This window comes from Ictalurus punctatus, chromosome 19 (assembly GCF_001660625.3).
Source record: "Ictalurus punctatus breed USDA103 chromosome 19, Coco_2.0, whole genome shotgun sequence".
NCBI classification, from domain to species: domain Eukaryota; kingdom Metazoa; phylum Chordata; class Actinopteri; order Siluriformes; family Ictaluridae; genus Ictalurus; species Ictalurus punctatus.
In genome coordinates this window covers 26,758,182-26,785,681 of record NC_030434.2, presented here as the reverse complement: position 1 = coordinate 26,785,681, position 27,500 = coordinate 26,758,182, and the positions used below count along the sequence as shown (strand labels likewise).

At 39.8% G+C, this 27,500-nt stretch overlaps 2 protein-coding genes and 1 long non-coding RNA gene across 3 annotated transcripts in view; 2 read left to right on the top strand and 1 right to left on the bottom strand.

Moving 5' to 3' along the window:
• Nucleotides 1-3,348, bottom strand: part of LOC108262358 (scavenger receptor cysteine-rich type 1 protein M130) — a 4,397-nt gene extending 1,049 nt beyond the window's left edge. The window contains exons 1-5 of the mRNA XM_053688130.1: nucleotides 3,138-3,348; nucleotides 2,612-2,926; nucleotides 2,183-2,527; nucleotides 1,670-1,999; nucleotides 71-376 (exon numbers count right to left, since the gene is read on the bottom strand). Coding sequence (XP_053544105.1) covers nucleotides 71-376; nucleotides 1,670-1,999; nucleotides 2,183-2,527; nucleotides 2,612-2,926; nucleotides 3,138-3,348 — 1,507 coding nt within the window. The remainder of the gene's footprint in view (nucleotides 1-70; nucleotides 377-1,669; nucleotides 2,000-2,182; nucleotides 2,528-2,611; nucleotides 2,927-3,137) is intronic.
• The window catches only part of LOC108261932 (scavenger receptor cysteine-rich type 1 protein M130), a 102,518-nt gene extending 93,694 nt beyond the window's left edge, over nucleotides 1-8,824 (top strand). The window contains exon 13 of the transcript XR_008398396.1: nucleotides 8,353-8,824. The gene's annotated coding sequence lies outside the window, so the exon portion shown is untranslated. The remainder of the gene's footprint in view (nucleotides 1-8,352) is intronic.
• A 2,661-nt stretch (nucleotides 8,825-11,485) lies between these two features.
• Nucleotides 11,486-15,273, top strand: LOC128635423 (uncharacterized). Its single transcript, XR_008398398.1, has 2 exons — nucleotides 11,486-11,728; nucleotides 15,183-15,273. It is a non-coding gene; the product is annotated as an uncharacterized LOC128635423 (long non-coding RNA).
• The last annotated feature ends 12,227 nt before the right edge of the window (nucleotides 15,274-27,500 follow it).

Here is a 27,500-nt window from a genome sequence, read left to right as displayed (position 1 = left end):
TACACTATTCACAATCAAACACTGCAGTTTATGGCAATGTACAGAAGCAGAAAAGTCTGACTCCACCCACCTGTGCAGGTAATACGAGCCACCTCATCACGATTATCACATGTGTTCTGTCCCCAGGGTGAAGATGGACACTGCCACAGATTAGAGTCGTGTTTCCTACACTTCAGATAATCCATCCAGTCAGGAGCAGATTTTACTCGTGCTTCAGTGTTTGACAGACTGCCACGTCTTCCACAGTTCAGCTCTCGACACACCATGTTTACTGTCTCCTCATCCATCTGATTGTGACACACATTACCCCAGGTTCCATTGTAGAACACTTCCAGATTCCCCACACAGTCCTCCGTGAGTCGGATCTCTTTAAACTCTGGTGGAAGAACAACGACTCAAACTGAGTATAAATTTGTTTATTATTAACAAATAATATTATTATTTAGGGATGCACCGAAATGAAAATTCTTTGCCAAAGCCGAATATAATGGAAAACTTGGCCGAAGGCCAAATACCGAACACGTTTTTTCGCATTATTTTTTTTCCATTTATTTTGCCATTTTTTTCACCATTGCATAAATTAAATAGTCAAAATGTGCTTTTTACTATTTTGTCTTGCTTTTCAAAGAAAAAAAATCAATTACAAAAACTACAATTTCAAAATATTTAACACTGAACATTTCCAGCAGGCACAGGCTACCAACAAGGCACAATATAACTTTAAATAAATAAATGAGTAAAATAAAAATATTTTTACGTGGTCATCTTTGAGCCCCTTGAATAGCCGATGTTCGGCCTATAACCGACTGCTGAAAGAATGGAACACTCTGTAGAGTGCAGAAACTGGTTCTATTGGGTTCTATAGGGCTGATGATATTGGGGATATATACCGCTCGCGTCCCTGTACACCTCGTGGAGTATTAGAGTAGATATAGTAGAGTTAGATACGTTGTTAATGTTATGTTCCTTGATTGATTTAGTTAGTTTAAACTATAGCTGTTTGCCAATCGCCCGACCCTTTGCCTGTCTGGACTACATTTTTTGGATTACGATTTGGATTTGTCTGCCTGCCCTTCAATAAATACGTGTTTACCTGCTTCTGTACTCTACTCCCTTATATCTCGTGATGTGACAGAATACTCCGGAACAGAAACAATTAAACACACATGTCCACAGTAAACAACAGTTGTCAACATCCGAAGAGCATGTGCTCGGTGACCACTCGTGCACGTAGCTCGTGAATGCGCTCGCCCCCTCATCTCTCCGAGCGCGCTGCCGGAAGTGGAGGTCGTGACATTTGCGCGTCTCACTCTGGTCGCTAGGCTATTTGGTCGCGTCATCAAACACGTCATTATTCGGTCAAATTTATTCGGCCTTTTCACTTATTTATTTATACATATTTTTAATAATAATAATAATAATAATAATAATAATAATAGGGATGCACTGAATGTTCGGCAACCAAAATTATTCAGCCGAAAATAGCAAAAAAAAGCACTTTCGTTGTTCGACTGAACAATTTTGGTTGCCGAACTTTCGGTGGATCCCTATTATTATTATTATTATTATTTAAAATATGGATAAAAATTCCTCACTCAGAGATAAGGACATCTGCTGCTTTTATGAACAATAACTTCATAAACATTATTGTAGATAATTTACACTGTACCTGAGCACACGACTCCTACGTCCTCCTGGTGTCCACATTCACCCTCTTCACACAGCTGAAATCTGCAGTTCCACAGGGACGTCTCGTTCCCCTCACACTCCACCTCATTCAGCCATATGGACCCAGTTCCAGGACCAAACCAGGCTGGTATGTGGGTACTGAGGGCCACTCCACACTGCAGCTGTCTGCACACCACCTGCGCATCCTCAATATCCCACGAGTCATCACACACTGTCCCCCACGAGCCGCTGTGGAAAACCTCCAGCCTTCCTGCACAGTCTCCCCCAGAACCAACCAGCCTGATGGAGCTGAGGGCGTGGTTAAAGATACCTGCGGAATGGTTCAAAATATGTGTAGACCAAGTGATTCATCTTTTCTCTATTTCACAAATTGCATAAGATTAATATTATATTAATTAAAAATTACATTCAATATAATATTTAATTAGGCTGTATATTTAAGAGGATACTTTAGAATTCTAAATATATTTATTACGGTTGTTAATAGCTGCTCATTGGTAGGTGTTGTGCTGCTTACCTGAGCAGGTGATGTACAGCTGTTCCCCGGAGCTGCAGTTGACAGGTTGTGCACTGCTGCAGTTCCCCAGATGAGCTTCACTCCCAGAGCAGCTGAAACCCGTTACACACATGTGTTTGTGTTCAGTGGTGGATGGAGAGGAGCGGTAGTTCAGCACGGAGCCACAGCCCAGCTGTCTGCAGAGCACAGACGCCTCAGACAGACTCCACGAGTCCAGGAGAACTCTCCTCCAGTCCTGCCTGAAATAAATCTCCACCTCCCCCTGACACTCGCTCCCTCCAGACAACCGCACTCGCCCCTCATGAAACGCCACGGATGATCCTGAAGCAGAAGAACATCATTTAAATATTCTAATGAACACTGACTTTATTCACTAACGTGGTGTAGGTGATGTTAATATCTCACCATTACAGATGACTCCAGCATCGTGTTTATGAGAGCATGCAGCTCGACTCCATGATGAGATGTTACATTGTGATAGGTGTGTCTCCTTCCCCTGACAGTCAAACACATCAGCCCAGATGTGGCCACTCCCCTCCCCAAACCAGTCTACCTCCACCACAGCCACAGCACTCCCACAACCCAGCTGTGCACAGAGAACATCTGCAGATCTCATATCCCAGCCTACAGCACAAACTGTGCCCCAGTCACTGAGGTACTGGAGCTCCACTCGACCAGAACAGGAGTCCGGTCCGTTCACCAGCCGCGCCCCTGTGTGACCTGAACAAACAGCCGAGAGCTCAGTGAAAGAGGAAAATTAACAGACAGCTTAAAGTTTGATTGACAGGTATGTGTTCTCTATTTAAACAGAAGTTAAATCATGATACTTCACCAGAACATATTAATCCCACATCGTTGTACTGGGAGCAGTTTGAGTGTTTGAGTGAAGATGTTGTTGGACAGAAGGTAATCTCAGATTCATTTCCTCTACACTGAAGCTCCTCTGTCCACACCTGAACCTCCCCTCGGACAAAAGCAGCTGATCCCCGCACCTCCACAGGAATCCCACAGCCCAGCTCTCGACACACAACCTCTGCATCCTGCTGGTCAAAGTCAGCATCACACACTGTGGACCAGGAACCTCCATGAAACACCTCCACTCTCCCAGAGCACCGGTGAGGACCAGCAGTGAGTCTCGACATTCTGTGACCTGTGTTTAATTTAATTGTGTAAATATTGTGCAGATTTTCAATAAGACAGAGTACCCTTACAAACAAAACCCTACAGGAATCCTGCAGGATTTTCATTTCTCTGCATGATGTTTGCTGCTCTCCTGCAGAAAAGATGAAATCCTGCAGGACACATTGACAAACTGTGCAGGAAATGTCTCTAGGTTATAGAATGGAGCTTCAGTACAACAGAAACATGCAGGAATGTCCAACACACTTGCTGCACAAGGGAAAAATCCTGCAGGACTACTGCACACCTCCTACAGAAATAAAATAAAGTTCCCAAGTACTTCATCTCTCCTGCAGGACAACTTCTTATTTCCTGTAAATGAAACAAAAATCTGCAGGTTACGTGGTGGATAAAATGAATTAAAAATGGTAGATCTGCTTTGAGTGGGAAAAACACGCTGCTTAAACCCTCTTTCTGAAGTCTTTTAGTAGATATGTAGGCATGCTCATTTTAGGCAGTGTTGGGGAGAAGATAACTAAAAGTACTGATGCTACTAACCTAACTACATTTTTCAGTAGTGTGACAGTGGCTCTGCTACTTTATAAATAGTTTCTCTTTTCCTGTGACATGTTACTTTTTCAAACCAGTAGCGATGTAGCGTCACCGATCGCTACGTATTTGGTCCAGTTATAACGGTCCTCTTCATTGCATACCTGCGGTGCCCGCTTGCTTCACAGGAATTAAGAGCCTCATTAACTCACACGGACAGGAAGTGACCGTCTGATGGACACGTAAAGCGACCAACCACAGTTAGTTACGTGATGTATGGGGCGGGTAAATGATAACACCGTAATAAATGAACCCTGGAGTTTATTCTCTGATACAGAGAATATTACTGCTGCTTTGTTGTTAAAAGTCAACACAACACAATGTTTACATTTACTTACAAATCAAATAAAATAAAATCATTCAATAAGTTTATCAATGCGTGCCGAGGGATTTATTTTATGTTCTGAATACAACAGTCTGATTTTTATCATAATATAATTATTAGTGCTGTCAGAATTACAGAGGAAATGTTTGAGATTAATTTGAAATATTTAACACGATAAAAAAATTCACACAATTACCGCAGCTGCATTTTGTTTACTTCCTGTGGTGACTGACCTATGACTTATTAAATATGCGTCATTACATTGTGTTTAATTTCTTTTTGCACAATTACACACAGTTATTCATAAGCTGATTCACAATCATGACAAACTAAACATGTTACCCATTTAAGTAGCTTCAGTGTAGTGAGCTACTTTCTGTTAGTAACTTGTAGTGTAGTAACTACTTCTTTAAAAGAGCAGCTTGACTGTAGCTTAACTACTTCAAACTACGAGTAGCTTGTAGCTTGAAAAACTACAGTTTTAAAGTAACTTCCCCAACACTGATTTTAGGATAATAAGACATGTTTTAGTCATGAACGACTCAGTGTTTTAACGAATCAGTTGAGTAAATGATTCGATGAGTTATTCACAACGCACAAAAAAGACTTTTTCACACGTACTGGTGTAACGATGTCGTTTACAGAAACGGTCATTAAATGAATCTTTTTGGAGAAAAGATTCTATTCACTGAGATGACGTCACTCTTTGGCAGCGTAATCGCACAAGTATTCGAATTCACAAATTCAACTGTCACCAACCGCTGTGTGTCTGTAGAGGTACAGTCCAACTTTTATTCAATCATTTCTTTAATCGTTATGGTGTACTGAACTACTGTTCTGTTATGTGTTTGTAACACAGCAGTTAGTGTAACGTTAGCTCGCTTACTAGCAAACACGGCTAATTTTATTATTTACAGTCTTTAATCTTTTCTCTTCTGTTTTTAGGTGTGAATTGAACTCCGGCTTGGAAACGTTACAGAATGCATCAGTCATCATGTGACATAATTTCAGTGAATGAAATCATTTCTGTGTGAAAATGCTTTTGTTGTGAAGTTATTTCCCCAGTATGTTTCCTGCAGGATACAAACACTCGCCATGTCCTGCAGAATTTCAGATTGATCCTGCACAATAGTCCTGCAGGAAGTGTGTGTTTTAAACAGACCTGCAGGACATCATTCCTGAAGGATAGAATATTAGATGCATATTCCTGCATATTTTCCTTCATAGAATTCCTGCAGGTATTTCTACAGGAAAATGAGCTGAAAATGTGGGATATCTGCAGAATATTCCTGCAGGATTCTTCTAGGGGTTTGTGTAAGGGTCTCAAGAAATCATTCCAATGTCATTCCAAAATGATTCAAATTTAAATAAAATCTGAATTTATTAAAGATAATTTACTGCTATAATTCAAATTCAGTCAATTCAATCATAATAATTATTTAATTCATTGTAATATATTTTATAAATACAGCAGTTTACCTGAGCAGGTGACTCCAGCATCTTCACCATGACCACAGTAATCCCCCCTCCCATCTGATCCACAGTTCTTCAGTGTCGACTCTGATCCACTACACTCCACACCAACCATCCAGATTGGTCCTGATCCTGGTCCAAAGTGACCGTATTGTGGTGCATTTACAGCCTCCCCACAGCGCAGCTCTCTACACACCACTGCAGCATCGACCATATCCCAGCCATCACCACACACTGTTCCCCACTGTCCTTCCTGAAGAACCTCCACTCTCCCAGCACAGCGACTTCCACCATTCACCAACCTCACACTGTCTGAGAGAGAGAGAGAGAGAGAGAGAGAGAGAGAGAGAGAGAGAGAGAGAGAGAGGGAGAGGGGTTATATTTTCTTTTTTTTCTTTTTTTACACACAATTTCTCTCTCTATCACCACACACACACACACACACACACACACACACACACACACACAATTTCTCTCTCTATCCACACACACACAGACACACACACACACACACACACACACACACACACACACACACACACACACATTTTCTCTCTCTATCACCACACACACACACACACACACACACACACACACACACACAATTTCTCTCTCTATCACCACACACACACACACACACACACACACACATTTTCTCTCTCTATCACCACACACACACACACACACACACACACACACACACACACACACACACATTTTCTCTCTCTATCACCACACACACACACACACACACTCTCTCTCTCTATCACCTCACACAAACACACACGCACACACACACACACACACACACACACACACACACACACAATTTCTCTCTCTATCACCACACACACACACACACACACACACACACACACACACACACACACACACACACACACAATTTCTCTCTCTATCACCACACACACACACACACACACACACACACACACAGACACAGACACACACATACACACACACACCCATTTTCTCTCTCTCTCCCACACACACACACACACACACACACACACACACATTAAATCCTGTGTAAACTGTAATCATTAATCGGGACCTGATTTTATAACTGAGGCCTCAGAAAAACCCCTGAGGATGATGTGTGTACGCTCATGTACAGCTTTTTAAATTCTATAAAAATGAAAGACTTTCACTGTTTATAAAGTTACGATCAGTCCAGGAAAATTTCTCCCATTTCAGGATTAAAAATGGTGGCTACTGTTAAAGTGAGAAGTGTGTGATGTTTTAGTGTGAATAATCAGTGTGTACTTACCAGCTGCTGTGAGTGTGAGTGTGGATGAGAGAAGAATAAAAGTCAGACAGATTTCCATCTCCCTCCTCGCTGTACACGATGTGTTCACCTCCACTCGCCCAGAGAGACTGAGAGAAGTGTGTCCCCTCACTCAGCCCCCTACAGAGAGAGAGACAGAGAGACAGACAGAGAGAGAGAGACAGCCACCAATCACACACACTGTTACCTTATTAGAAAGACGAGAGGAAATCATCACACAGCCTCAATAACAAATCAGACGAGGCATCTCTCACTTTCTCCATATATATCAAAATAACGTCAGCGCTGATGAACAGAGCTCCGCCTCCCGTCTCTGAGGTGTGTGACTGAGGAACAGAGCTCCGCCTCCCGTCTCTGAGGTGTGTGACTGACGAGAGTCGACCACATCACACACTGATTTCAGAGAGAGGAAGCACTCGGCTGTCGTACAGCATTAATGCCTGACAGCTGCACAGAGCAGATACACACACTGATAAACCACTGCAGCACACTGCAACTACATCAGCTACACACACACACACACACACACACACACACACACACACACACACACCCACACACACTCACACACACACACACACTGATAAACCACTGCAGCACACTGCAACTACTTCAGCTACACACACACACACACACACACACACACACACACACACACACACACACACACACAGACATACACACACACACACACACAGACGCACACAGTTAATATTTATCATTACATTATTAGAACATTACATCATGATTTAAATAATTTCTAGACTTTTTTATTTTTACTGAAGAACATTTATTTTCTAATAATTTTAAGGAATATTAGACAATTTTGAAATAATTCTTACCATGTCACTTACTATTAGATATTATTTTTTAAATAAACAAGGATTTAGTCTGGGTTTCAGGATTAAAAACATGAGTAATTAAAAGTAAATGATTATTTAATTATTTTTTATTACTAACATTAAAATTTAGCGTCCACAAGATGGCAGTAAAGCACTTCCACACTGAGATTTCTGTTTAGTGAAATGTGTTTTTCTCTTAACTGACCTGCTGAGGGCGCTGTGAGGATTATTATTATTATTATTATTATTATTATTATTATTATTATTATTATTATTATTATTATTATTATTAGGGCCCAGCACTGAAAGTGTACAGGAATAAAATAACAAAATAATTTCTTGCTTTTCACCCCGAAGTATGCACACCTGCTCTTTTCCCATGTACCCATGGTCTGTTCTGTGCCGACATCACGATAAACCAATAAAGCAAACTGAAAGATGTCGGGGTTATAAGTTTTCAGTCCGTTTATAGAATACGATGACGTAGACGAGAAACTTTAGGAAGACAGGGACCATGTGACTGAGACACACCACCAAAGGCCTTTTCTCAGGAAATTACATTTAAACTTCTATGGACTCAACAAATGATGTCATTATACTTACAAAAAAATTCATGCATTCTGACCCACGTTATCTTTTTCTTCTTCTTGCTTATCTTATTATTAACAAATGGATATGAGAGAGCTAAATCACTTCCATTATTACTTAACCAGATGTGCTCTCCTTTCACAACACTTTCAGTGCTATAAATTATAGTGAGCTTAAATATCACTCACACAGCTCACCTGAAATGATCTCATCAATTATTCTATATAATCAAACACCAAAATGTCTATAATCTTACCTTTAATCTTTGGAAACAGTTGATATTATCATTCTTGCTTAACCGGAACTTATTCATTGTGATTTTTTTGCACGTGTGTCCTGCTATCACATTTAGCTAATATGTACATTTATCTAAACTGTAATATGTTAACTGCTAACTGGCATTTCTAAATTGTCCATAGTATGTGAATGTGTGTGATTGTGTCCTGAGATGGGTTGGCACCCCGTCCGGTGTGTCCCTCGCCTTGTGCCCTGAGTCTCCTGGGATAGGCTCCAGGCTCCCTGTGACCCTGTGAAGGATAAACGGTACAGAAAATGACTGGATGAATGGATGACTAGAGTCATTTTATAAAAGTTTGTTCATAATAAAACTCCACAAGGTGGCAGCAAAGTACTTCTAAATTCACTTATCTGAAGCGGCTTCGGTCACTTCACTGACCTGCTGAGGTGTAGAGGTGTAGAGCGTCAGGGTTCCAATCAGGAGTGCCAATCTCAAATGCCTTCAGATTTTTTATAACAATAAAATTAGGATTACAAAATGTTTCATAATAATGTCATTAAAATAAAACAATTTCAGCAACAAGCAATAAATCAAGTAGAATCTGACTCATGCATAAATCTACTTCAAAGAGTCTGCTCCAGGTCTCCTGATATTTCTTTCTTTTTGTTTGATTTAATTTGCTTTATATTTTAGCTCAAGTTATCTGAAAGTTATATATATTTATAGTCAGGAGCTGAGGGAACTGGGGGATCGGTATAGCAACACAGTTTCATGGCTGCCTCATCGAACCCATCGAACTGAACACTAGAATTTGGACAGCTACCAAAGCTCAGAGTTCGGACATAAAAGAGTCAAGTCCCCTTTATTTCATCAGCACACTTACAGACAAGTGTTGGGCAGAGTGCTGAACAATAAAATCCAGCAATTCCAAAAATGAAATAAATCAATACTTTAATAAAGCAATAACAATTAGGGACTAAACAATCGATACAAGGGACTTTAAAAGACTCAAAAGCCTGGGGGAATAAAAAGTGTTTTAAAATGGATTCACCACATGGCTTTATAAAAAGGGGAGGAGGTGAGCAAATGCAAAAGCTGAAGAAGTCCAGCCTCATTATGATGTCTTTCCAGTGTCCAGCGTGAATTTAGTCATTGAGAGATCAAGATATGGTGCTATACCGTGCTGAAAAAACACACTAGAAACCCTCATAGAATTTGTAATGGTTTTAATGGTTATAATGGGAATTGTATTGGTTTTAATGGAAGCTATAATAGTCCCTGTGGGTCTCTACTGGTATATTGTTGCCTTCTATTGGTGGCACATTATGCCTAGCGGATACAATTAAGGACCAATAATGGTAATGGTTTTAATGGTTAGCTGATGGTTTGTAATGGTATTTGTAGTGGAAACCATTAGAATTTTCCTGTTGTTTCTTTTTTTCAGCAGGGTATACCCATGATCTTCCAATCCAGTGGACATGTTTGTCCTCCACTCAGAAGCGTGTGTACAACAGCTAGTGCACTTTTAAGAGGTGCTGAGCTGACTACCTGCCCAGTGTTATTTATTATAGGAAAAGCTACGGGGTGGATGGCCACAGAACCGTGACCTTCTGACTTTAGAAAGTCACTTCTATTTCCTTATGCTCCAGGCTGCCAGGGCAGTTTCCTGCAGAACTACAAAGCTGATGCTCTCTCTTATATTCATGATCCTGACCTCAAGGAGCCGACCATTATACATTCCGGAGACAACAACGGGAGCAACCTGTGACCCCGGAGCGACTAACAAGCCCCTGAGGGGTGGAGCTACAGGGGCCATCCATCATAAGTTGCCTACCTCACCTGGACACTCTGGAGTTACATCCACACAACAATCACTGACCATGTCAGTGTCAAGACTCCTCATTAGCTACCAGCCAGGTTTTCCTCACACACCACGAAAACATTAGGAATCTATCAACTGGCAGCTTACTGTATTTAGTTCTCAAAGTTGGGTTCAGGAAGTCCGTGAAACTTTACAAAGGGGTCCATGATTTTTCTAATTTTATTGCAGTAGTGGAAATCACAACCCAGCATTATCAGTTATTATGCCTATAAATAATGTCAACTGGAATTGTATTTTATTTGAGTAAAAATAGGTGTACAATGCAGAAATGATGTTGAAAAGTATCACACATTTAAATAAATACCTTGGGTCTGTAACTGTAAAACGTTTCAGAACCCCTGATTTAGCAGATTCAACTTTTGAATGAAACTTCTATCCATCGGTTTTCTGTAGCGTTTATCCTACACAGGGTGGCGGGGAGCCTGCAGCCTATCCCAGAGGACTCGGAGTACAAGGCAGGAGACACCCTGGACGGGGTGCCAACCCATCACAGGGCACAATCAGACATATATTCACACACTACGGACAATTTTAGAGATGCCGCTCAGCCTACAACGCATGTCTTTGGACTCCGAGGAAATCGGAGTACTCAGAGGAAACCCCCAAAGTACGGAGGAAACTCACAAGGTGGAGGCAGGATTTGAACCCCCAACTTATAAAGTCAGAATCCAGGAGCACTACATTTACAAAAGGGTCAGATTGTGTGACTTCTTTTTTTTTTTTTTTTTTTTTTTTTTACTACATATACTAATGTACTACATGTGTAGTTGTCTCTAATTTCATTTTTATTTCAGTCACACATATCCATGTGAACAGGCAAAACAGAAAAGACTGAACAAACTGGCTAATAAAAAAAAAAGTAAATTAGCATTCGGCGCGATAGTGGCCCCCAGCGGTCGGTGCCGGAAGTGCAGGCGGAGCGAGAGGGAGCGGCAGCAGGGAGAAATAAAACCGCTCCCGGATCCCTGCACACACTCCTTTATCTGCCCAAAAATACTGCGCAGCAGCCTTAATCTGTAGAAATATCTGGAGCAATATTTGGAGAAACATCTGGAGAATCATCATCTGGAGAAATCTGGTCCGTCACTCTTTCCATCAGCCGGACTGCAGCTTTCACTCCAACGCGTCTGTGTGTCTCAGGTGAGAGAAAGGCTTCGGCTGTCATCTCTTACAGAAGCGTTTCTGATGCCGGTTCCAGCAAATTCAGGGCAGCAGAATGACACGTTTCACGGCTGCAGGTGGACACCTGTGTGCATTTTAGATCCACAACGGAAGTCAATTGAGCTTTAATTTAAGCCGCGTGCCTCTGTGTGTGTGTGTGTGTGTGTGTGTGTGTGTGTGTGTGAATTGTTTATAGCTTTCTAGTAACACTCGGAAAGGTGTGATGCTGATGTGATGTGCTTTTAGATGAGTTGCAGATGATCTGTGATCTGATCAATAAATCCAATAACACTAATGACGCGTTACATTTACAATGAAAAGTGCATTAGACTGCAGACCAGCGCGCGCTTCTTTATGGGTGCTGTCCCTTTCCCCTTTATTATTATTATTATTATTATTATTATTATTATTATTTATTTTTCTGCATATTTGAGGGTTAATGCTGCACAGGTTGAATGATCCGACACCCACAGATGAGATGCTGAGAATGATGTGTGTATTGAATTTAAACCAGAACTGAATGACTGTGTGTCAGAGTGAGAATATTTGCAGTGGGAATGAATGGGACACGCTTCATTGTGTGCATTGTGCTAGATGTAATAATAACGCCCTCATTTTCCCTCCTCTGTCATTGATTTGTTCCCTCGGGCACGAATAAAGGACTTCTTTTGGACAGACATCATCCAGATAATGAGTTTAATCAGGTTCGAGTAAAAACAACAACAACAAAACACTGGAATTCAGATGCTGCAGGTTGATCAGATTCCAATCTACACTCGCCCACTCCATCAGCAGTGCTGAATGAGATTCTGACCCGAGGAGTCACTGAATGTTAGACACATTTATTGGGGTTCTCAAGGTTCTCCAATCCCAGCACTGATAAAGAGCACAATAATTCGCCTGCTCCAGGATTTTGCGGTGGAGAAATGAACGCAACATGAAGGAAACTACGCGATATCCGGAGGAGCTTTCAATTTTTCTACATTACTGCAGATTTTCTGCAGATTCGGACCGAGACGTGTCGTGTGACGTCATCACGACATCCGTTCAGCCAAAGCCCTCTGCGATTCCCGTGCGTTGAACATGAGTACGGCTAAAAGGTCTCGTTTACCAACAAACCTCACCGCAAAAGACCGCGCAAAACAATTTCGTAATTGTGATTTCGCCAGTTCAAGTCGTTTTCCTGTACGGACTGACAGTTAGATCTTAGGGGAAAAATCTTAGAAAGAAGGGTTCCTCTGGTTAGCTTCCTTCTGAAAAGGAACCCCTGAGTTGTGAAGTTCTACACAGAATCTTTAACGAGTCGTATTCAGAGTAGAGTTAAGAGCGTAGAGTAGTGCGGATTTGATGTAGCTACAGGCGTAAGATCTATTCAGACGTTAAGAGGGGCGGAGTTTCAGTAAAACAGGGGCGTGTCTCAGTTATGCACGATTCTTGAGCTTGCGTGATATCGACTCGAGCGAGGAGCAGTGTTAAGTCCGGCGCCACTGTCTGGCTGTTTAATATAACTGCAGTATGTCACGCAGAAATGTATCTTTTGACTCTAAATACACTTGCAATTTAATATGCAGTTTAAGTGAGCTGTAAGCGTTAAGCACGTTCCCTTTACATGTTTTCTTGTGGCGTCAATAAGTTGTGCACATGAGCATCTGAGTTATTTAAAAACAACAAAAAAGCAAAATAACAGTGTTTGCTGGATCAAGTGCTATTCTACTGTATGTGCTGCTGAATAATGAGTGTGGAACCATTTTGCTCAATTAAAGCAGTGATTAATGGGATCGTTACAGCTCTCGCCATCTTCTCATTCATATATCATCATATTGGTCTTTTTATTTTACATTTTAAATCGTCTTCTGCATCGTATTATATCTGACAGCAAAGAAATGAACGTTTCTTGTCGTGTCCACATTTTCTTTCTCTGATATTTTTGGCTTTACAGTAAACGCGAGTGGTCTCGGACGCTTTTACTCAAGAAAGATCTGGCAACCTCGGAGGTGTGAAGTACATGCAGGTGATTTTGAATACTCTGAATGTGGAGCTCAGAAAATCCCAACTCTGAACATCCACATCTGCTTTCATAACCTGCATTTCCTCATGTTCTCATGAGTTTATAGACATCAGATTTACTGTACGTACACATCGGTGATCTTCTGCTCCGTCTTAAAGAAGAACGGCCTCCTTAGCTACGTGTTTGGTTCTAATCAAGATGAATGATGTTTGGATGGAGCGAGTAAATGAGACTGTCAGTCTCCATGGATCTGTGCATGAGGAGGACGTAGAGTTGATGAGATTTCCACATGAACGTGTCACTGATGTGAGCAGATCCTCCCTGCTGGATGGTGAAGTTCTCCTCCTCTCTGTCTGTCTCAGACTCTTTATCTGGTCGACTCCTCTGTTACACTCCGCTCTACAGTCTGGGCTGCCTGTTCACTGCCCCAGTTTTCCTCTAAGAACATTCACGTCTAAACTAGAACATCTTGAATCGTATGTTTGTTAAATGCACTGTTGTAGTTACACATTTAGAACCTGCAGATTTCTGTTTGATGCTTTATTTGTGTTTTTGTACATATGCAGTCTTGAAATATTCGGCAAGCTTAAGGGTTCTTCAGTTGTTCCACTCGGGGAACCTGACTAACCTGGCTGAGGTCAGCTCATGTGTTAGTGTAAAGTGTTTGGTTCAGTCTATAAAGTGGGTCACTACGCTGCGTTGTGATTGGCCAGACATTTCAGGAATCTCTAAACTTTCCGTGATGTTCAGTACGTGCTGATTAATATTCAGTACAGACAAATATACACCAGTATATATACTGTATGTGCTAATCTATAAACACTGTAAACACTCATTAATATTGAGTATACACTCGTTAATATTCAGTACAGACATTTAATATTCAGTATACACTCATTAATACAACCCCAATTCCAAAAGGTTGGGACGCTGTGTAAAATGTAAATTAAACACAGAATGCAATGATTTGCAAATTTACAAATCTCATAAACCCGTATGTTATTCACAATAGAACATAGAAAACATATCAAATGTTTAAACTGAGGAAATTTACCATTTTAATTCAAAAATAAGGTCATTTTGAATTTGATGGCCGCAACACGTCTCATATTCAGTGTACATTAATTCTCTCATTAATATTCTGTGTACACTCATTAATATACATTATAAACTCATTAATATATGCTAATGTACATTAATGCATTCATTAATATTCAGTGTACACTCATTGGTATTCACTGCACACATATTCACTGTATACATCATCCACTCATTAATATGCAGTATACGCTCATTAATATGCAGTATACACATTAATTTGCAGTATACGCTCATTAATTTTCTCACTTGGCTATCAGCAATGTGATTGGCTCGTTGTGAAAAGCGCATCACTACGCTGCACTGTAATTGGTCCTTTCTTTTCAGGAAATGCAGTTTTGCTGGCAGGTGCTGATGGGTCTGATCTCTTGCTGTTTGTGGCAAATGGTGTCAGTGGAATGCCATCTGCTATCCTCAGGTGTGTGTGTGTGTGTGTGTGTGTGTGTGTGTGTGTGTGTGTGTGTGTGTGTGTGTGTGTGTGATATTGAACACAGTGTGTAACAGTGGTGTGTAAAGGTCACTGTGTTACATCATCAAATCCATTTACACACTCTTTAATTACACAGAGACCACCTGCATGTGTGTGTGTGTGTGCACGTGCGTGCGTGCATGTGTGTGTGTGCGCGCGTGCGCGCACGCGTGTGTGTGTGTTTGTGTGTGATAAATGTTGATGTAATGACGTGTGTGTCATTGCTGCGTCTGATTGGCTAGCGATCTTGATTTTCAGTACAACAGCAGTGTTCCCTAGTTTCCAGTGTTCACTAGCTCCCTTGTCCCCTAGATTACATACTGCCCTCTAGTTCCCTTCTTCTGTACTTACCCTAGTGCCCTTGTTTCTTCTTCCCTACGTTCCCTAATCCCCTTCTTCTCTGGATTCTGTGTCCTCTAGTTTCCTTATTCTTCTGGTGTTCAAGTTGACACTGTCTCCTACTTTCTTTCCTCTGTAGTTACCCTAGCCCCCTAGTTTTCCTGTTCCTTATTTTCAAGTGTTCCTAGCTTTCTTACTTGTCCCCTAGATCACTTTTTCTCCTCTTTTCAGTGTCTCTGTATATTTCCTATAGTGCCCTTGTCCCCTAGATTTCACACTGTCCCTTATTTTCTAGTCTTCACTAGTCCCACAGTTTACTCCTGTTCGAAGTCCACTGTTTGAAGTCTACACTATCCCCTTTCTTACTTGTTCACCAGTTCTCTCGTCCACTAGAGACATGTTCACACTGCCACATAGTTTCCTTAATCTTCTGGTTTTAGCGTCCAGGTCCTTTGGCCTCTAGTTTACATCCCTCCATCCCTCCATCCATTTTCTTTAGCGTTTCCTACACAGGGTCGCGGCGAGCCTGGGGCCTATCCCAGGGCACTCGGGGCACGAGGCAGGGGGCGCCCTGGACAGGGTTCCAACCCATTGCAGGGCACAGTCACACACACTCACACACTCAGTACAAATTAGAGATGCCAGTCTGCCTACAGCACCAATCTTTGGACTTGGGGAGGAAACCCCCGAAGCACAGGGAGAGCATGCGAACTCGGTGGCTTAGTGATTTGCCTCGAGCTTCCTTCTAGATTTCTTGCTCCCTACATTCCAGTGTTCCTACTCTACATTCTTCACTTTCTAACCTCTTCCCTAGTCTCCTTATTCTACACATACCGGCGTAAACCTAGCAAGTGGTGTGTTCTAGTTTAGAACGAAATCATCGGTTTAATGAGGGAATAATTCAGCTGGAGGAAAGGGACATGACACACTTATCATATCAGGATACTTCAAGACATTTTAGCAGGTACTTGACGTATCACGATATACGAGTTTAGTAACAAACCTGCAGGAAAAACAGGACCCAAACGTTCAACTGAAACGGATGAAAAGGTTAAAATATTACACTCTGCTCTTCATCGTGATATCTGCGATATCTCAGGAGAATGACGTCACAGTGTCACATCTCATGACATCACAACATTGATATTATATCACTGTATCACACAGCTTTACTCTCAATACCAGAAAATGTAATAATGATATTATATTGCTTTGTATATTTTATCACTAAATATGGAATATTTGTATTCATCAGTTGATCTGTAGATACAGTGGATATAAAACAATGTTTGTGCACCCCTGTTAAAATGGAACATTTTTGTGAGAAAAAAAAAACAAACAAACACATGAAACCACAGGTTTTTAATAGGAGTTAGATCTGGGCTGTGATTGGACCGTTCCAAAAACATTGTATAACAGTAACAAATATGTCTTCAAGGCAAAATGGCACGTTGAATTACATAAATTGAATAAAAACATATCGCAATAACAATAGTTGAATTTTTCTGCCCAGCGATTTGACACAAATTGAAAAAACAAACACAGCAATATCAGTGCTTGAATTAGTTTCCTCTGCAATTCATCGGGTTTGTATATTTTGATTGAAAACAAAATTCCAGCATTTAAAATTCAATCAACACACATTCACCTTCCTAAAATACAGTTCCAAAATATTCAGTTGTTAAAATTCCATCTTCATTAATCTTCAGGTAATATTTCAACACATTATTTTTATACCTCACAAATTCAGTCTCCAAAAATTCAGGTCTTAAAATTTGGGTCTCAAAATTCACATCCGGGTCTCACAGGAAGAGCGATGGATTGCTGATACTATTGTAACATGTTACTCTGGGCCGCCCCCTAGTGGTGGGATTGTGCTGACAAGCCACAAGAGAAGATGAACCTACCGGACTGGCATAATTTTGGCTTTACATTTGACATTCGATATTCGCAGATATGCGCAAATTAAGGGACCGTCTCTAAAGTTACATATTGGTATACATGTTTCTAACTTCAGTAGCATTCGAAGGGAATGACTTACAGTCATAAAACCAACTGTAAAAGCTAGTTCATGGCTACAAGACTCTGGGTTAGTTGTAACATCAGTGAAACATGTTATAACCTACCCCAAGCAAATGTTTAATTGTATTTATAGGTTTTCTTTGAATTTCAGTATGCCTAGGCCTTGGAAGAGAAAGACAAACTGATGGGTGTCTCTCAGCATTTTGAAAAGAGCATCAGATGATGTAAAAGAGCAGGAAAATCTGTGCGATCTGTGGGAAAATTGTACGACATTTGCCATGTAACCTTGTACAGATTCTGTAAAAAGAGGAAGATGTTAGAAGAGAAGGGATGAAGGGAACTTCCGAGTGTAGGCTACCACAGTGGAAAGAAGATCTTCACTGATGAACAAGAGAAAGAACTTACAGAATATCTGATGAGGGCAGCTGATGCATTTTATGGACTGTGTCCATGTGAGGTAAGTAGGATAAAGAGTAGGATTAGGGATAAGATAGGAGAAAGATAGAAGAAAATGATCAAATTGTAGTGGTGCCAATGTAATACATACAGATGGATAGATGGGGAAATAATGAAATGATTACAGGTGAGAGATTACAGGTGAGAGAACTTGTGTATCAGCTTGCTGTGAAATGTGGGTGCACATATCTAAAGACATGGGAGGAATCTTCAAAGGCAGGAGCAGACTGGTTTTCAGTCTACATGAAAAGAAACCCAACTCTGTCCATTAGGAACCCTGAGGACACAAACCTGGCACAGACCACCAGTTTTAATCAACACAATGTGGTAATGTTGTTCAGTTGTTCAAGCTGGTGCACATTTGCTTTTTATTCAGTTTTGTTACACACACACACACACACACACATCACATACACACACACACACACACACACACACACACACACACCATTTTTTTTCTTATTTCACAATGTTACGTTTCACCCCAGGGTATGTTACAACAAACCCAGACTATGGGGTGAATGCCTTTGAATGCCTAAACCATGCCTTTTCTGTTTGTGCTGCAAAGATAACAGCTATGTCATTTAAAAGCAGACACTTGTAACTAGTTTGAAACACAATTTGAACACACTGGCATAAAAGAACTCCAAGATACAGACAGAAATGTCAAAAATGTAACAACCATCCCCGCTCTCCCTTAACATTGAATATGATGTATTATTTATAAAATGAGGTAAATGTTTTCATTATGTCAATTGATGTGTATTTATGTGTATTTATGTGTATTTATGTGTGTGTTCCTGAGAATAGAAGAGAATTTAATCTTTATTGTCATTGTACAAATTCAGTTAAATTTGGTTTGCAATTCACAGTAAAAATAAATAAATAAATAAATAAATAAATAAATAAATAAATGAACCCATAAAATTAAAAATAAAAATATGGTGCCATATAAGCTTATGCAATTATTATTATTATTATTATTATTATTATTATTATTATTATTATTATTATTATTATTATTATTATTATTTTAAAATTGATCAATGACCGACGCAGTACTGCTCAGCGTGGCTCAAGGTCCCTCACCAGAACCTTCACATTATCCCCTCAGTGGTGGACTGGACTTCAACCTCAATCCGGACCGCAGAATCTGTCACATCTTCAAAAAACAGATAAAGACCCACCTCTTCCCTGAACACGTAAACAACCCCTAAAAAAATAAATACATAAAGACTTACTCTGACGCTTTGCTTGTTCTAGAACTCAAATAATAGAGCTTGTATTGTTCTATCGCTTTGCTCGTATGTTTGTAAGTCGCTTTGGATAAAAGCATCTGCTAAATGAATAAATATAAATGTAATATAAAGCATGTTTACATTTGTGTATTACACACTATTCCCATAAACAATGACTGTTGTAATTAAAAACAAACACTGTACAGGTGCATCTCAAAAAATCTGAATATCGAGGAAAAGTTCATTTTTTCTGTAATTAAATTTAATTCAAAATGTGCAACTTTTATTTATTCTAGATTCATTACACATAAAGTGAAATATTTCAAGCCTGTTTTTTGTTTTAATTTTGGATCACAGTTTACAGCTCATGGAAATGAGATACTGGAAAAATCCAGAATCTGAAAACTATTAGAATAAAGAATTTATAATACGGCAATGCGGACCTGAGAAGAGCTCTAATCAGGGTGGACACAGGGTTGCCAAGTCTCAGGCATTTAGCGTGAGAAACACACTTTCAGGCTCTGTCTCACACCATATTATATATCAGGCCATCATGTCACGATTCAAAGTACAGATGGAAGCAAGCGCAGATCCTTAAACATTTAATAACAAACAAACATATGAAACACTCTACAACAAGGAAACAAAACACTGTGGCAAAGACAAAATACGGCAGCATAGACAAAGGTCTAGGGAGACGATAAAGCAGTGCAAACAGTGGCTATATATATGAGTGCTCGTTAAACAAAAAACATGATGCAGGTACAGGTGGTCATGTGACAGTGATGTAGTATGGTGCAGTGGCTGCTGGGAAATCAAGTCCAGAGTTAACTGTTTGATATATGACAGAACCCCCAAGGGCACCTCTCCCGGAGCGCCCAAAATGCACTCCCTCCCTCTGGCGGTCCTGGCCCACTGGGCAATATGTCCCCAGCCGAACCAGGAGACTGAGCGTCGTCCTCAGCAGAGAAATAAAGTAACGCAACATCCTCAGCGGAACAGGTAAGCAGAGCGACATCCTCAGTGTAACAGGTAAGCAGAGCGACATCCTCAGTGGAACAGGTAAGCAGAGCGACGTCCTCAGCGGAGCTGGAGCTCAGAGCGATGTTCTCTGCAGAGCAGGACAGCGGAACAACTTCCTCCGCAGGACAGGAGAGGGGAGCGATGTTCTGCGTGATGCCCGAGGGAAGCTCCAAGATTTCCGCGAGGCCATAGAGGGGACCGAGGTTCTCCATAAGGCCAGAGAGGGGAGCGAGGTTCTCCGCAAGGCCAAAGGGAGGACCGATGCTCTCCGCAAAGCACAAGGGGAAAACAATGCCCTCAGTGGAGCAGGAAGGGGGAGTTACATACGGCGCACAGCAAAGAAGAGGAACGACGTCTTCAGCGGAACATGGAGGCAGAGCGACATCCTCAGGGAAGCCGGATGGCATAGCGACGTCCTCAGCCAAGCAGGAAGGCAGGGCGACGTCCTCAGCTGGGTAAAAAAGTGGAGTGCCTTCCTCAGCGGAGCAGTAAAGCCAAGCGATACCCTCAGCGGTGCAAAAAAGCAGGGCGAGTTCCTCAGCGGAGCAGGCAAACACAGCAGCGTTGTGTGCGGGGTTGGCGAACAGAGCGGAACACTTCCGTATGTCGGGACACGGCGCAACGTCCTCAGCCGACCAGGGCGACGGAGCGACGTCCTGAGCTGATCCAAAAGGCTGAGCGGCATCCTCAGACGTGCAGGGAGGCTGACTTACGTTCTCCAATGAGACCATTTGCTGGACTAGATCCATAATAGGGGGGGTGGGGGGTGGGAGATGGTACTAACCCAGTTAACAGGCTCCCACTTGTACCTGGACTCCTCCATGTCCTCCTGCTGCTTACGTAGCGCAGCTTGGTACTCCTCCTCCTCTTTTTATTGTAGCGTAGCGTAGTTCTCCCCGAACATAGGTGGTAGAGTGAAGCCCAGGTATTTCATGATGAATCTGCTGCTTCTGAGTTTTAGGTCTTATGTTCTGTCACGGTTCAAAGGTAGAGACGGAAGCAATCGCAGATTTCAAACATTTAATAAACAAACAGACAAAAAACAAAGACGTAATAACACGAGGCAAAATACTGCGCTTTTATCCAAAGCGCTTTACACACTGTGTCTCATTCACCCATTCACACACACACCAATGGTAGCAGGAGTTGCCATGCAAGGCGCTAGCTTACCATCGGGAGCAACTTGGGGTTCAGTGTCTTGCCCAAGGACACTTCGACATGTGGAGTCACCCGGGACTTTTTGTTTAATGGAGTCACCATTAAACAAAAAACGTGATACAGGTGCACGTGGTCATGTGACACTGATGTAGTATGGTGCAGTGGCTGCTGGGAAATGAAGTTCAGAGTTCCCTCCTTGATATATGACACAACGTAAAAATACAACATATTCTGAAATCTGCTCTTATGATTGTTTTCTGTCAGTATGGAGAAGGGGTGGGGTTTAATGAAGCCCCGACACTTCTTGATTGGACCAGTCTGAAGCAGATGGGTCCCGTACCAATCCCATTTCCTCCCGCACCGGAGAGTTGCCAAGTCCTCTTATAATACGTGGCTTTTAGGTTCTTTTTTTCTGAAGTCTTGTTTTAAAAAATATGTTGCTTGTTAAGAAAATCTGACAAGAGACATTTAAAAATAAAATGATGGTCAGTATTATCCCCAGTGCACTGACTCTGTCTATTCACAGCCTCACAATAATATCAGTGCTGTAGAGGATTTTTCCCTCCCACAATTATTACACATTAAAACAACAAACAAACAAACAAGCATAACATACTCATCTACTAATAGTAGTTATGGTTGTAATCTCCGTTTCCATCTCTCCAGTCATATTCTGCTGCAGATGATCAGAGATGAGTGGATAGTGCCTGTCCTCCCTATAAGCTTTGTTGCTGTTTGATCATTTTATTAAATAAATCATTTTTTCACTTTTTACACTGCGAGTGGTTTCTGTTTAATATGTTGAGGGTCATTTACTGAGTCTGTTTACACTGAGCTGTAACAGACTATAATAATATAATATAATAATATTGGGCTTGTTTTTGAAGCTGCAGTTGCTTATTTGTCTCGCGAGAGTTGGCAGCACTGGTTGAGACATTGTTGTGGAACGTAAGTGTCTGTGCACACGTCATTTGATTGACATGTCTAAAATTGCTAGTAGGACATTGGAGAAGACAGGGAGGATATTTTTAAAGTCCCCGTGAAGTGTCTTTAAACACACGGCGTTATTTGATGTGTTGACGATGGCTGTTTCTCAATATGCGTTCTTATGTGATCTTTCGTCCTTGTGAACTGGTTCTGTGTCATTATCCACTGCTGAAGTTCAATTCCAACACTCAAGAACACAAGTATCGGGACGCATGAAATTACCCGGATTTGTCTTGATCTCGAGGACGCATCGGATACAGACCTGAGCACAACAAACCGCTTCAAGTCCCAGAAGACACTGCGGCAAAACAATAGCAGATGACGGAAGCCTGACCCACACCTGCACCCCTTTTTATTACTATTACTGTTAATCAGATGTCCATCATTATTTTAGACAATTAAGCTTCATTATTTTCACCTACTTGAAAGGCCAGATTGGGTCAGAAAGAGTCTCTGTTATGTTCAAATGAAAAGCTGCATGTTCCTCATATATGACCAGTTACTAGCGATGGTCGGTGTTTGTCACCGTGATCGCGTTTATTTATTTATTTACCGGCCATAAATGATATCAGCGTTAACCGGTGATTATCTACGTGGAGGCGGGGGCGTGGTCCAGCGCCGGTTTTTGAATGGAGGGCGGAGTCTGAGAAGGTGAGAGTGAAGAACGCCCACCTGTGGAGAATTCAATTAATGAATGTTCTGTGATGCAGAGAGCAGATGAGGAATAAAGGAGAGAGAGAGAGAGAGAGAGAGAGACAGAGCACGGTGTGTGTGTGTGTGATTAAATAACACTGCTGAAAAGAGGAGAAAAGTGAAAGTAAATAAAAGGAAAGCCCTTTTCGTGGGTTTAAACCCAGCCTGCTTCCGGTCTCCTCATGTGGACGTGTAGGGATCTTTAACATCTTTTACCAGCCATTAGCTCTGTTTATAACCCATTATATGTGTTTTACCGGCCGTTTATTACTCGATATTTAAGTATTGTATTGTTTTACGTGTCTGAATTTGTTCCCTTTCCAAGACTAGAGATCTGATTTACTAAAATTACTGCAGAATAAAATAAAATAAAACCCAGTTTGAATGAAGGCTGATGAGTGGTCATGGGTACATTAAAAACCATGTAAGAATGCGATATTAAAAGAACATGTACATAGGGGTCAGTTTACCATGAGGAATATTCATTACACTAACCCCATCATTTAACACGTTTCCTGACGCAGCTTCTCGTCCAGTACGTGGTTTATTTTATGTTTTAAAAATAAAAATAAATAAAAATATGTAAAAACACGCAAATAAAATCTCATTTTAAAGTAAAGAAGTAAAATCAGTAATAACTAAAACACATATTTATATTTATAATAAACAATAAATGTGTTTTCTGAAATAGTCACTTCTTTGTTGTGCTCTAATATAGTAACTGTTTGTAATTTAAAAAAAGAATTAAGAATTCTTATCATTTCACATCCAATTAGATATTGTTTTTAAGAACACATTTAGTCTGGATTTCAGGATTATAAACATTAACAATTGAAATAAATAAATATTTACTTTCATTAAAAACATTTACATTTTCGCTCCACAAGATGGCAGTAAAGAATTTCCACAATCAGATTTCTGTTTAGTGAAATGTGTGAAATGTTTAGTGAAATGTTTCTCTTAACTGACCTGCTGAGGGCGCTGTGAGGATTATTATTATTATTATTATTATTATTATTATTATTATTATTATTATTATTATTATTATTATTATTATTAATATTATTATTATTATTATGTAAAACTGCTAACATTACAGTGGCACAAATAGGAGTAATTTTAGAATGGATAAAAGGTTTTTTTTGAAACATTATATATATATAACTCAATATATAAAGCCACAAATAATAATAAACACAGTGTTAATAGTGATAATAGTGTTTAGCTGAGTGTGTATAAGTCATTTGTAAGTGGATTTGGATTATTTAAAACTGCTAACATTACAGTGGCACAAATGAGTAATTATAGAGGGGATAAAATATATTTTAAAAAAGCAACAACAACAAAAAAAATATATATATATATATATATACATATATAAATCCACAAATAATAATAGAAACACAGTTAATAGTGTTATTAATAGTGTTAATAGTGATAATAGAGCTAAGCTGAGTGTGTATAAGTCATTTGTAAGTGGATTTGGATAAAAGCATCTGCTAAATAAATAAATGTAAATGTAGTTTTTACTGCCTGAGATGTTCTATAAGGACATTGACCACAGATTCATCACTACAAGAGCCACTCACTCAACTCAAACACAGATCACCACATTATACTAAAAATAATCAAAGCACTTTTATTTCACTGAATGTATAAAAATAGATGATTGTTATACAATATGAAAAAGAGCAAACAAAACTGTGTATAATGTAAAATATTTACTTCTTCTCATTGTGGAAAGATAAAAAGTCACAGTTGCTTGTATATTGTTTATTAAGATGTAACTGGCCATCATTCATTTAAAAAGTGAGAATGTTGAATTAAACCTGAGATTATAAACAAAATCCTGAGAATAAGGAAACAAACCTGAGAATTTAACATCAAAATATATATTTATGATACTTACATATACTATATCTGGCTTTCAACACAGCCAGCTACCTAATAAACATCACAACAAAAAATGCAGTATAGCAAGCTATCTAATTATCATGTCATAGTATGAATATTTCATAAAGGAATTCTCTAATCCATTTCAATTATATGTTTTATAGTTAAAAGCACAGCATTGAACATGAAGATAAATGTGTTTTAAAATGAATAAAAAAGTATTGATTTAGGGAATAAAAATCTTTTTGTTCTTTTGGCAAGTGGCTTATAGTTACTAACACATTTCTAAAAACACTGAATAACAGGTTGATAAGTGTAAAACATTCAGATGAATATTATAGCAGTTCAGATGAAAGAATAGGTGAGATAAATGAGGTGTGGTGTGTCAGTGATATTTAAGCTGACTTATAGCATTAAAAGTGTTGTAAAAGAAAAGCTGGAGACACTGCATTAAGTCATATGAAAGGTGATGTAACTCTCCTACTCTATTTGCTAATAACTAGGGGGAAATGAACACAGCTCAGAAAACAGGACATTTTTGGAAGTATAATAAAATCATTTTTTGTGTTTATAAAAGTTGAAATGTAATTTCCTGAGAAAAGGCCTTTGGTGGCGTGTCTCAGTCACATGGTCCCTGTCTTTCTGAGATTTCTCCTCCACGTCATCATATTCTGTAAAATAAATACATTCACCTCTTTAATATATCCTTTGTATTATATTAATTGTTATGTAAAACCTTAAAAATACAGTAAATGATGCACTATGTAGGAATGTCTTTAATATTCTAGCAATAAAAAAGTGAAAAAAGGACATTTATCAATTCAGCTTTCTTTATATTAACACAGGCCATGTGTATAAGATGTGGAAGTAAATGAGACATAAATATAGGTCTTATCTAAACTGTTTAATAAATATGGCTGCACTTGTTAAATGACAGAACGGAGATTACAGAACAGAAAGCTGATGTTTATATTATATCTCATATATAATATAGTCACGCTTTAACTTTGCTGCCTTTGCACTCACGTACATTACCGGAATAAACATCTCACTCACTTTCTGTCTCTCCTACATCCTGTTCCTCAGTGATGACATCATCATAATCTTCTGGACTGTCTAGTGAAGAAATAAATGAATAAGTAATAAAGCACTGTGTGTGTTGCTGTTATAGTAAAATACTGAGTTACAGGGTGGTGTGATGAAGCTGAGTTACTGCTACCACCCTAACGTTGATCATTTAACTATAACAGCATGTCCCCAAGTGTTTTATTCCTCTTACACCATGGGAATTTCACAACAATTGCAGTTTTTCATTTAGTAAAGAATTGGATGTTGTAGTTTTTATCCATTTATAGTTACAGATAATGTTGTAGAGCTTTGGAAAAACAAGTTCCTTCTCTCACTTATGTCATAGCCGCTATAAACAGTGGTTCCTCACCAGCTTTTCTTTTTTTGTCTGTTTCCAGAAAGAAACTGACCTGTGATGATGTTTGCGTTCGTTTCAGTGGGAACCGCATCGTCGTAGTTCTCGGACACGTCCTCTGTCAGAATGTAGAGATGAAAGCTATTAAATCCACATGAATGTCATTAATGATCATTTGGATGCTTGTGGATGCAATACTGTCACATTATTATCATACCTGTCAGTATAACTGACTTCTGATCAGCTGTAACGGCGTCATCATAATTCTCAGCTCCATCCTCTACACCAAAACACAGATATTTAAAGATATTTAAAGTTTACTGAAGAGGCAGTTTGTACACTGTGTATTTGATGACACAATGCAAAATGACATGGTATACATGTAAAAAATGTCACTACACACAATCCAATAAACAAACTTATTTGCAGTCTGTGTGTTTCATTTATACTGCTTTCTAAAACTAATCCCAAAACAGAACCACACCATCCACGTTATCAGGGATCGGTCCAGCAGTGACGGCATCATCGTAGTCCTCTGGTGGGTCAACTCTTCCTGTATCACCTAAATGAAATAAAAGCAGAGGCTCTGTACAAACAGCTCCATCACATTCTGACCTCATGGTTTAATGTGAAGTCAGTAAATTTATGTCCTCAGTTAACAACTGCACCCACTTATGAAGTCACTGGTGTCGATGACATCATCATAATACTCAGCCTTTTCTCCAGTCCCAGACTTTACTGTAAAAAGAACAATTGGTTTGTTTTGGGTTTTTAAACACATTTATACTCAATAAAATCCTCCTCCAAAGAAGCGTTGATCAATTTGATAAGAGGGATTTCAGAAGCTTAAAGTAAGATAAGGTTGATTGTGAGATGTCACGTGTCAGCATTAAAACACTGGAGTTCCTGTAATTCTTCTGTACAATACATCATAATCACGTCTC